The following is a 12,476-nucleotide window of genomic DNA, read 5'->3' as shown; positions in this document are numbered from 1 at the left end:
GGATTTTCTGAATCATATTAACAACCAATGGTGCTGCACTAAAAGCTGCAGTATTAGTTTCATGGCTTTATATCTTTATTTAATAGTATAATAAGATGCTTCTGACAGTGAAACCAAGGTGACAGAAGATAGGACTGCAAATGTAGACTGGAATGGAAGTTGGTTTAGTTAGTTTGGGGTAGGATTTTTGTGTTTGGTCTTTTTCCCCCCCTCTTTTTCTTCTTTTTTTTTTTCCTTTTTCTTTTTCCTGGACCAGCTGTTTCTCATGGAGTTTTGTATCATGTTCCAGCATTTCATTTGCTGAACAGTCCTATTTCCCTGAAAAATACCAATAAGTCCTGGAAAAATGGATTTCTCTGCTTTCAGTCTTGAAGCCACTCTTAGATAAAAGACATTATTATATGTTTAATAATGAAATTAGAGCATTTTTTGGCTAAATACAGCAATCTGATTCCATTTTAATGTGGCTGTGCTGTGATCTCCTGTCTCTTGGCTAAAGGTCTGTTCATCTGCTCTGATTTTCTTTGCTTCTTTTATAGAATGGCATGACCAGCAGTAGTCAGCCAGCCCTTTTCACTGCTAATGGTTGGTTGATTTATGTGCTAGATGCTGACAGCAGAACAAGGCCAGGGGTTTTTGTAGTTTTTTATTTCCCCTGAAAGGGTTCCCATGGGTTGCTGTGTAGAATTTTGAACTTCTATCTTGGGGATGTGTCAACACTGATCATACTACAGAAGTGTGGACTTAGATGGAAATACAGGAAAGGTCTTTTCTATGAAAAATATTTGGATTTAATCTTGCCCATAGATTGTTTATGTTGTAAGGTATTTCCAGCAGGTTCTAGGTGAAACTGGGTTACTCCCTAAGCAATCAGCTACACCAGGAATATTGCTATTTAAGCAGGTGTTTTCAGTAAAATAATCAGCTGCTGGGACTTTCACCTGCTGGATGTAATTTAGGTTTGGAGTAGCTGTTAGGAAGAAATTCTTCATAATAAAGGTGGTGAGGCCCTGCCACAGGTTTCCCTGAGAAGTTGTGGATGTCCCATCCCTGGAAGTGTCCAAGGCCAGGTTGGATGGGGCTTGGAGCAACCTGGGCTAGTGGAAGGTGTCCCTGCCCATGGCAGGGTGTGGAATGAGATGATCTTCAGGTCTCCTCCAACTCAGGCCATTCTCTCTTCTGTTTAAGAAGCCCTAACCTTTCATCAGGCACAGAACCATTGACCTGTTTACGCTGTTCTCTGGCTTAGGCTCGGTTTTTATTCTGGTTTCATCCTGACAGTTTGAGCTGTTGTAAAGAAATGTCTGTTGACCCAGTGAGGTTTGGTTTGGGTGCTTTAGCCTCAAAGTTCAGAACAGGACACAACAAAATGCATTTTGCTGCAGCTGATTGGTTATGGATTTTCTTGAGTTTTTATTCTCTCTCTTATCTCATAAATCTGTACTTATGGAAAACATGATACCTGTCAGCTTTTTAACAAAAGTAAACCATCAAAATTATAGTTCACATCAGTGAGAGCTTTTCCACTGGAGTACAGATTTCCACTGAAGTACAGATTTGCTCTTCATGCTCCTAATAAGGCAGGAAAAGGCTTCCATTTATCTCCAGCTTAAAAAGTAATAAAGTGCTGGCCTCCTTAAGTCTTTGCAACTACTGGTATGACAATGTTCTGTCCAGTGCTGGAAATATTTCTGTTACCACTTAAGATCCCAAACCTGCAGTGGATTGATGCAACCCCCAAGGCAGAGTCAGGAGGGAAGGTGTGCTGTGGCACAGGAATCACAAAATAAAGTTGTAGTTTATTGATGAAAAGTCTGATAGATTGTCCAGGCATAGATAAGATTTTCTTAATTAGTCTCAGTTTTTAGGGTTAAAAGTGTCTGTAAAATATTGTTCAAAAATCTGAGAAAGGAAGGTACAATGAGCTCAAGGTATATGTGTACTAATGGTACTATTAAATATTTGGGTAGTCTTAAGGTATGAAAATTAGAGAGGCCATGTCATATTTTTTATAGTGAAATGATCAGTAATGGACTAAAAAAAGTAACAATTAGGAACCAAATTGTGTGTCCATTCTCAACAGAGGCTGAAAAGAAGTCCCAAAATTTTAGGTATCAGCTGTATTTAATTAGACTCCGTCAAGCCTAAGATTCTATTTGTTGGAAGGAGCTGGACAACCTATTTCTTTTAAGATGTTCTGAAGAATTTGCTGATTAAAATGAGATATAATCAGGTCCTAGGCACATAGACTGTGAAAGCACAGGCTTCTCAAACTCCCTTGAAATTGTGTGCTTCAAGCTGATGATATCTGCTGATGGTAAAGGTCATGTGGTAATTCAAATTCAAGATTTAAGAGATCTGGTGGTATTTAAAATGCACAAACAAAAAGCAAATTAAAGAAGCCTTGATCTTTTTAGTGCTTATGTTTCAATAATTTGCTTTTTAAGGAAGAAAAAGTAAAGAAAATGTCTGAGTTGGAGTTTTGTGAGTTTCAGGGCTCTTTTTTGTATAGGGTTTTTCATCCTTGTCCCCAGCTTGATACTGTAATAGACTATAACATAATAATACATAATATTTTATTGTAATATATATAATAATGTAACTGTAGTTATGTAAACACATATATATAATAATATAACCTTAATTTTTCAGGGGAAAAAAATGACATCTCAGTTGAATGGAAGAAATTTTGACAATTTTGTCCTGGAGATGATGGTGATGAGCTTGTACCTGATCACTACATTTGTGTGGTATCACTGCAGTGCATCTTTCCTGTGTTTTCTGCTAAAAAAGAGGTTTCCCTCCACGTCCCCCAGCTCTGTATACGAATAGTAATCTGTGCTGGATCCTGGGTTTGTGCTGGGATTTGTTCCTTAGCTGATCCCCTGTTTGCTTTTAGAGCATTCAACATAGATTTTTTTTTCCACATCTACTTTATTTAATGTTATATGAGTGTCTGAAGTCTGAATATCCTTAGCTTTTTTCTCAACTGTGTTTTTGATAAATTGGTAACAGTTGGTGTTTCTTGGAATAACTGTGCTGTGTTAGTCTCTGTATAAAATCAGTGCAGTTATACATGAAAACATGAATTTTCTAAAGCTTATGGGGTGCAGAACGGGTCTTTGTTCAGTGCCAAAAATACAACCCCAAGAGTGGGACTATGTGGTGTGTAGGAAGGCAGTGAATAAAAGAAACCCCAAACCTACTTTGCAGTGTGGAATTGGAGCCTTGGGAGAATAAATAGCTCATGAAAAATAACCTTTCATTTTATCACTGAAAGCAAAACAAAAAAAAAGTTCATGTCAGTACAAGCAAGATGAGAGAGAGCTCTTAAAACTAGTGGCTGGTACAGACTTTACTGGAAAAATCTCTTTGCAGGGCAGGTCATGTCTCTGTGAGCATCTGGAATGTTGCGTGGGGCTCATCCCTGTGGGAGCAGGTTCCTGCAGTCAGCAGGTGTTGGGGTGGTCTGTGGCTGAGCCTGGAGCATTCCAGAATCGGGAAAAGTGCTCAGGAATCGGTGATCCCAAAGGTGATTTGGTTCCTCTTCACAGTGTGTCTGCTGACAGCATTCCCAGAGTGAGGACCTGGCATCAGGAGTGGAAGGTTTTTATCTGCAGGACCCTGATCCAGTGCCCCAGAAGTCACTGATAGAGTCATTTCATTGATTTAATGCGACTGAATTGATTCCTTTAATAGTATTTCTGTTCCTGTCAGTGGTTCATTTGGCTTTGCTGTAGCCATTTACATGAGGAACAGGGGAAAGTAGATTTGGTATAAGTTTATAGACTGCATTACTGTTCACTGCAGCAGGCACTGGGGGTGGTTTTGTTTCACAACTCTTATTTTAAGTTGCTCTCAGTTTACCAGTACAGTGAGGAAAAAAATGTCATCAAATTTGTGCAAGAGTTAGATTCTGTTTGATAGAAATCCTAAGTAAATAGGTTTATTGTATAACTGAAATTAAGGATATTTTGTACCCCTTTAATGAAGGTTTATTTTGTGACATTACCCTTTTTGACTTCAAATATTTAATGGTATCTTACATTAGGCATGGAATCCTTTTTTATTTATCCTACCGGATAGCAAAACTGGTACAAGAAGTCCAAGTTGACTAGAGGCATGTCTTCATACCGAAAGGACTGAAATAATTATTAAGGGATTATAATAGGTATTTGCCTGTGGTTTTTTTTTTAATGTGTTCATTCTGTAATATTTTAAAATGATACCTTTATTTAATTGTCTTAATGTCATCCTGTTATCAAGGGAAATATATTTCTGTCTAAGAACTACAACTGAATGAAGAATCAAATGTCTCTTTTGTGTGTGCTCGTCGTGAATGAATTATCAGAAAATCACAGACTGGTTTGGGTTGGAAGGGACCTTAAAGCCCATCTCACTCCAGCCCCCTACCCTGGGCAGGGACACCTTCCACTAGCCCAGGTTGCTCCAAGCCCTGTCCAACCTGGCCTTGGACACTTCCAGGGATGGGGCAGCCACAGCTTCTTTATGGATGCACAGATTACCTTCAAGCAACTTGAAATTTATGAAGAAATGTAAGGATGAAGTCAGGAATATTTTTCAGACAACATTTAGATACAAAGTTCAGTTTCTCTTTCTTTATCCACTCTGGACTTCTGGGTATTAAACAAAAATTTCACACTTGTAAAGGTGCCAAACTGCTTTTATTCAGATGGTAGTTTTCTTTAGTTCTTTCTGCATCTTGTGCATTCCTGATAATTAAGCTTCAAAGCCAGTTTTTGTTTTAAGAGTGTGAATTTGAGCATTGTTGGGTGCATTTGATTAACTTTGTTGGCCCCTGGATAGAGAATCCAATCTCATTCTGATCCATAAAGATTGTATTCACATTCTGTCTTTGACATGAAAAGAAGAAGAAATTGTAAAAGGTGCTACAGGTGGGTCACATTGATTTATTTCACACATCTGGAGACTTCTATAGAGCAGGTTATGGTTTTCTTTCTCAGCTGTTTTCACCTTGCAGAGGTCTGCTGGCAGTTTTCATCCTCTGCAATATGTTGTCAACCTGCTGCTACCAGCACCTCATGTCAGAGTTCGAGGCACTGCAGGCTGAAAAAACCCCTCTCAGATGATTTTGTTCAGACTCAAGGGAAAATTCCATTAAATCCACTTGCAATGCTATTCTCACGAGGAATGGTGTCTCTAATGCAATGAATGCAGATCAGTCTGGTTATGTCCCTTGTACTCACTAAAATGTGAGGCTTCAGTGCTTTTTTCCCCCCTGACTTGGAGGTTCTCTATAGGTCTCAAGGGCCAGCTGGCATTTTATCTACAGCCAAGTAAAAACCCAAGTGGGACAGTAATGCTCCATACAGAAAACTGGGAACTGCTAATTCCCTTGGTTTAATTCAAGGACAACCAGTTCTATGTGATACCTTCCCAGTTGCACAACGAGTGAATTGCACCTGGGATTTGCTGATCTCTGCTCTCACTGTGGGTGATTTTCTTTTCATCCTCTAGTGCAGGCAATTCCTCCATCAGCAGATTTTGAGGGCAGAGTTACCATGATCTTAGATGACAGTTAAAAGAAAACAGTCAAATTATGAATATATCCTACTTTTTTTCCGATTCACTGTGAATCCATTATTTGTCCAGACTTTTAAGGACTGTGAAAGGCAAGTCTTGTGATTCTGATCTGGTGAAATCTGGTTCATTACACAGCTATTAACTTTTCTGCCAGTAGAAGTCCAAATGAAATCAGATGTCAGAATACATAGTGACAATATCTACATTCTAACACACTGTGAAAATATTTACAAGCTTCCAAGACGAGACTTTTCCTGATTAGGGAAATCAAAGAATAGTTTTCCCAGCAGGCCTGCAGTTAGCTCATCCAAATAGCTTCTGTTTTAATTGGCACGCATTTCCTCTAAGCAGCTAGAAGATGAAAAATATTTGACTTGGGCTCTACAGGAATGGAAGCCTGTTCCTCCAGACACAGCCACTCTGGAAAAAAACCCAAAAAACCAACCAAACAGGAAACAGTTTGAGTTTGTAGTGCATTTGTACAACAAAAATCCATGATATCATTGACAAAATCCCAGACCAAGGTGAAGACTTATATTCTGACTTTTTAATGAGAAAAATAAAGGTATTATTTTTCTCGGTTGTTCTAGTATGTGAAGTCTTTTGCTACCCCAGGAGGATCCAGGTGAGCTGCTATTTTGTCCCTTGGCCATAGCATATTGTTGTTTTCAAACTGCACTTTGGGATATATTTGTACTCAGTTTTCTTGATTCAGAAGCATTGGTAAGAATAAGTAAAAAGAGACAAGTGACTGCTTTTGTCTGGGAGAATAGTCCAACTTTGTGGGTGAAATTAGTTTCTCAGTTACTGCAGTTTTTACTTCTCTTTTGCTGAAGTTGTCTAAGGGGGAGCATTTTCCCTATAAGTTGTTCTCCTAGGGAATGATGAGCTCAAATGCACCCAATGGAGGAGGGAATGATGGTGTGCTAGGATGGTGTGAAAAGCTGTGCTCTCAGAATTTGAGGGTGGTGGCTCTTTGGAGGCATTTGGTTATAAGTTAAAACCCACTGAAGTCCATCACAGATAGTGGTCATTGCTTTGAAAGAGATTCAATGGATCTTGGGTAAAAAGAGGTTGAGAAATTTTGGCCTGGAGGCCCTGAAGGGACTCGGGGCACATCTGAAAAGGAAGGGAGAAGTCCTTGAGCTCCCTGGAGGTTTTCCACTCCCAGGGCAATGCACCTTCTGCTGCTGAAACCTGTGGTTTGCTGGGTCATGTTCCCTTTGACTGTCAGAGGTGTTATTCCCCAGGTAGCTTAGTCCACAGTAGGGGGATTCAAATCCCTTGTGAACTGCTGGCAGACTGGTGCTACTGCCAGTGAAAGCAGCACCCAGAGCACGAAATTCAGCTCACTTTATTTATTAGGCCATTAGGATGTAAGATCCTGTTCGTTGTTCAATTTGATTGAAAACTGTATCAGCATCCCCTGCTTTTTTAACATCAGGATTGCCTGGTGAACCAGTTCACCTATAATATGTCTACATCTCGAAAATATCGATGTTGTGAGTGTGTTTTGTGATGTAATCCCTTCCCTAACCTCATCCTCCCCCAAAAAACACCAAGCAAAAAAACCCCACCCAAACTCTCATGCAGTACTTGCTGATTTCTTGTGGATGAGACTCGTGGAAGTTTCACCCACTTCTGGTAACGGGATGTATTTTGGGAGAGGCAGAGCCCCTCCGATGGGAATGTTGCCATGTGCCAGCCACAGCTTTTTGAGTTCTCATTCCTTTTGTCAGAGGAATATTCCCAGCGTGGGAGGGGTGAGGTGGTCGTGTGTCAGCCGTGCTAACCCAGCACATGCCCTGGCAGGGTGCCTGGGCTTTTCCTAAGGGAGATTCAAGGATCAGATGGAAGCTGCATATCTCGTTCCACAGGATTGAGATGCACTATCAGTGAATAACGTCAGTCACGCTCTGTGCTTGCTGTGTTTCACCATCTGCCTTTCAAAAAACGTGAGGTGCTGTTTCCCTGGTGGCAAAGCTGTGGGTGAATCATGAACAGCACAAACTCTGAGGGATTTGTTTTTAAAGCACTGAAGGAAGCGTAAACTTCATATTTGTTGTTTATTGATTAATATTTAATTGAAGGTGAAATTAAAAATTAAGCAGGCAAATGACTCATGCTAAAAAGCAACAGCACTGTCTTCCTGTGGCTGACAAATGACGAAGAATTTCTAAGAATAGAAGCAAATATATTAATTTGTAGTGATGGCACAGTGAGCCTAAAGAGGTGCTTTGGTTGAGAGGGGTGGACATATCCCACAGAAAAATCATGTAGAAAAAGTCTTTGCTGTGTTTAACACCCTTTGCATAATGAATTAAATCAGTAGATGGGTCTCCTCAGAAAATACGAATAATCATCTTTTGTCTGTGGTGTTATGGAACAGTATAGGAATAATTTTATTTTATTAGGGGAATGTTTAAAAACCTCACAGGACTAGCTAGGACTAGGTGAATAGTGTGGGTTTTTTGCTGTTTGGTTTTGTTGTTTTTTTTTTCTTAACATCATGGCTGTTTGAGATGCCCAGTTTTCAAAATCTTGAAGTGAATTTGTCTTGGAATAGATTTTTTTTTTACCACTGGAAGCAAAAGGCAGCCTGTTATTTCAGCTGTTCGTTATTATTATTGATGCCTCCCAATCAAATCTCAATCTGCATTTTGATGTGACTGTCAGCAGCAGCTTATCACAGATGACACCAGGAAGAGTCTGAAATGCTGCTGGGAGGAAGGAGGAGCTCATCACCAGCCGAGGTCGTGGCTGTTGGATGCCCCTTGGGATGGAATCTGTTTGACTGGGCATCTGTGACATTCATGTCCTGCAATTTTTTCAAAATAATGCTGCAGGCTGATGTTATTTCTGTTCAGAAATACTGATCCACCCTGTTTACAAACAGATAAATAGTGTGAGTCAGGTCTTTTCTGCATGCCATACATAGGGAATTACCTAGGGATGAATTGAGGCTGTGAGCAATGCCCAGCATGGAGAGCTTAGCGTGTTGACAGGACACAACATCTCCTCTTTGGCTATTGCTTGGCAAATAAATGCCTTTTTAAATTACTAATTTTAGTTTCTCTTTGTTCTTCACTGTAAGCCACATTTTGGGCAGAAATTCTAGTGAACGTGAAAAGCAACATGTGAAATGTAGGGTGTCAGAAGTTCTTAGCACTAGAATATGTATCAATAAATAGGATGTGTAGAAGAAAGGTGTAGCAGTTGGCTGCTATTTTAACTGTGTTCTGTAATATCATAGTGAAACTGGTACTTCCCTTTTTTTTCTTTCTTTTTTTTTTTTCTCTCCGCAAAAGTCAAAGAAATTTGAGTTTTAAAGCTGTAGATGAGAGGGCTGGTAGAGGTTCATTTTGGCTAATTGAGCAAGGTATGTTAGGCAGCTCTAAAGCAGGTGGTGCCACCGTGGGCAGAGGAATTAGTGCATCCAGGGGGCCTGATTTTTGTCATGTGCAGAGCAATGCAACAGAGTTAGATAGGGGAAATACTGAGCCTACGTGCTATGTCAACTATATGTGGGTGGGAGATTAAAATTGCTGTACAAATATAAAACTGGGACTTCAAACACATCGGGATCCTCTTTATGTGCTTTATCTGGGTACTCATTTCCACTGTGTATTACCGTGCCTAGAAAGTTCAACATATGCCCTTTGCCTGTGACAGGTTGGTCAGTCATTAGGCTGCTGGTGTGCCCTTTGAAAGATCTTTTTTATTATGAAAACTATTCTGAGACCTATAGATTAGACAGTGCACTCTCACTAACCCGCTCGAGGCAAAAAAAGAAACCTTTAATCTCTTTTAAAACTCTGCGTGCCAAATATAATAGCTGGTTTCAGCAGTATTTAAAACCAACTTCATTAGAATATGGGAAGGGGAAACAGGTTTTAAAGGCTGGTTTTAGCAAGTAATCAGCTGTCTCCCAGATGGTCCAAATGGGACTTGTTCCACACTGCACATGGGGAAAAAACTGAAAATGAAAAGGGGAAAAAAAAAAAGAAGAAAAGAAAAAAGAAAGAGCCCAGCACCACCCTGTGTGTGTGTGTCTGTGTGTGCTGGGGACAGGACCCAGTGGGTGCCTGGCTGAGGAGGAGCTGTGGCTGCTCAAACCCAGCCACCCCAGTCTTTTCTCTTTGCTGGGCTGTGCTCCCTTGCACAGAAGGCAAAGCTGCAAGATGTAATGCATTGAAATGTGTTCTGCAACTGTAATGATGGCTCCAGTTTTTTTCCACCAGTTTCACTCTCCTTGCGCTGAAAAACAGTTTTGCATTAACCCATTATGAAATTGTGTTGTGTTTAACCCATTTGTGTCACCTCCCAGCCTTTATCAGAGGCTTTGTTGCGGTCAGAGGACAGGCTGATGGAGCTGTATGAAGCAGAGCACGTAGTGGAGGTGTATCCTGCACGCCGGACTAATCGCTTACTTATTAATATTCATGAGTCATCTCATTTAGCGGCGCTCTTGGGACTTGATTAAAGTGAGTGGCACTGCTATTGGTGCTTTAGCTGTGGAGAGCTTTATCTAAGGCAGAGCTGGTGTTATCCTTGCTGTCGATGCTGCAGCACCTCACAGGACATCTCACACAGCCTCTCTGAGATGACGAGTCCACCTACCATGACAGAATAAATTTGAAAGTCACCTTTTGTAAAGCGCTGTCGTGCACACTCCTGTAATGAGTCCTTTCTGCTTGTTCCCAAAGGTCCCGAGGAAGAAATGACCATGTAGATTCCACAGCTTGGGTGCAACATAATGGGAAATGGTGAATGGAGTGGAGCTGGTCTGCAGCCTTGAAAGCAGCCATTCTGCAGACCACTAGTCAGTCAGGGACACCTTGCACGCCAGAGGCATCCTCCACGTCGCTCGCCGGACACACACTGGATCCTTTTTAATTTCTTAAGTCGGAATTCGAGATTCCTCTCCTTCAATTTTTAAAACAGTTTTACGATTGTAATCGACTACAACGAGTGGAGCAATACAACCAGCCACAATGGGTGACATGACAAATAGCGATTTTTATTCCAAGAACCAAAGAAATGAGGCCAACCATGCGGGAGAGTTTGGGTGCACACTGCAAGAACTGCGCTCCCTCATGGAACTCCGAGGGACAGAAGCAGTAGTAAAAATTAAAGAGACATATGGGGAAACAGAGGGGCTCTGCAGACATCTGAAGACATCACCAACAGAAGGTAAGAACTTTTCACTTCACTTGAATCGGGGAACTTTGCATGAGTGCTCTCCAGATAGTGAAAGGAAGAGGTTTTGATTCAAACCTGAACAGAATTCTCATGGTGCTGCCATTATTCCCCAAAAATAACAAAACAAGAGTCTTCAAAGAAAGAAGACAGAACAGCCTAGCTATAGCTAAAGCTGGCAGGAGAGTAAAAGAAGTGCTGTTTGTTCTAAGAGTTATTTGCATTAATTCTTCCTTAGAAGGCACACACAACATCAGCATGTGTTTTATGGCATCGCTAGCAGACTTTCGCATATATGCTCTTGGAGGTAAGAAGGTGCAAAGTAGTTGCTTCAAGAGAATTTCTAGGTGTTTGGGCATCTTGGGAGTATGAAATGACCTTTTGAGATGCACCTTATGTTACTTTGTAGGTCAATATGAGTTATATATATATATTTATAGAGGTAGCTAATCTTCGCTATTACTATAGATAGTTTTGCTTAAATTATCAGTCTGATTGTGTCAATGTTTTTATTAGTTGGACTTCTATTGTATGTATAATGAAACTCCTTACTTTCTCATGTTTAATAACACCAATCACAACTTCTGTTCTTTTAAGTGTTTTTGAAGTTATCTATCTGATCACCATTTATTAGTCTGGTTTTTTTCGATGCTCTTGCCAAATATGTCCCCACAAAGTGTTGACAGTGGTGGGATGTTTCCCCTCCTCATGCAACTTTCCTGATCATGAATCTTTCTGTTTTAGTGCAAGTAAAATTCTACTTCATTCTAAGAATTCTATTTTCATCACTGTATCTCCAAGGAATAGTAACACTTTTGGAAATTAAACAGTCTTTCAGTCTATAATATTTCTCTAGTCTTGTAAAGTAGCCAAGATGTTCATTTTAGGCTCTTTTCTTTTTCAAGAAGATAGAAGTCTTGGCTTTTTTCCATTCTCTTCTTTCTAAAATTAATCATTTAGTTACCTCTCCTGTTTAAATGCCTCAAGAAGTCTTGAATTATTGGCACAATCATAAACATGTCAATTGTAGTGTGATACTATAAATTACACCAGTTGAAGGGTCCCAAAGGAGCAGCTATCAATGTCTCATCTGCAAGAAAATTCTTCACACTTGATCATACACAGCCTCACTATTGTTTAACCTACAAAGCTGTGAACTGCACCTTTTCAGCAAAGGATTATCAAGCTGATTCTGTATGAAAATGAGCATCCAGCTTCAGTAGCACTTCAGCAGTCATGTGCAATCTTGTATTCCAGAGTAACTAGTGGCAAATGGAACACTGTGTAACAGATCTCACCCTTTTTCTAGTCTTGCCCAAATATCTGATCCATCAGACAGACCCTCTTTTCTTGCAGGAGATTGCTCCCAGGAGGAGCACTGAGGTAGGAAAAGGAGACCCTGTCACTTGTCTGGGATTTGTAGATGTCCCTCAGTCTTTCAGAGCTGTTGTACACAAGGGAACCAACTCTCCAGAGAATATGCAGCAATTCTGACATATTCCTGACACATCTGGGGAGTGCCAGACAGAAGTGCAGGATCTCTGTATTTACATGACAGAATAAACACTGGTTTATAAACATCTCACAGGGACTGAACATTTCCAGTATTCCCTCGGCATTTGCAGAACATCAGAGCTGAAGTCTCAGCCTGGGTGAGCCGAGTTCACTTTGGTGACTCGACTAAAGTTTTGCCAACTCATTCTATTGGTTAC

General features: G+C 40.4%; 1 protein-coding gene across 19 annotated transcripts in view; it reads left to right on the top strand.

The window, feature by feature from the left end:
* ATP2B2 (ATPase plasma membrane Ca2+ transporting 2) overlaps nucleotides 1-12,476 on the top strand; it is a 409,505-nt gene that overhangs the window by 223,236 nt on the left and 173,793 nt on the right. For all 19 annotated transcript variants that reach the window (XM_027701197.1, XM_027701186.1, XM_027701198.1 and 16 more), the window contains one exon: nucleotides 10,272-10,758. In XM_027701197.1, the coding sequence (XP_027556998.1) occupies nucleotides 10,560-10,758 (199 nt within the window). In that variant the 5' untranslated portion in view covers nucleotides 10,272-10,559. The remainder of the gene's footprint in view (nucleotides 1-10,271; nucleotides 10,759-12,476) is intronic.

This window comes from Neopelma chrysocephalum, unplaced genomic scaffold, assembly GCF_003984885.1.
Source record: "Neopelma chrysocephalum unplaced genomic scaffold, ASM398488v2 Primary Assembly neopelma1_151, whole genome shotgun sequence".
Classification (NCBI taxonomy): domain Eukaryota; kingdom Metazoa; phylum Chordata; class Aves; order Passeriformes; family Pipridae; genus Neopelma; species Neopelma chrysocephalum.
Note: the sequence above shows the minus strand (reverse complement) of the source record. Positions and strands in the feature narration are given on the sequence as shown.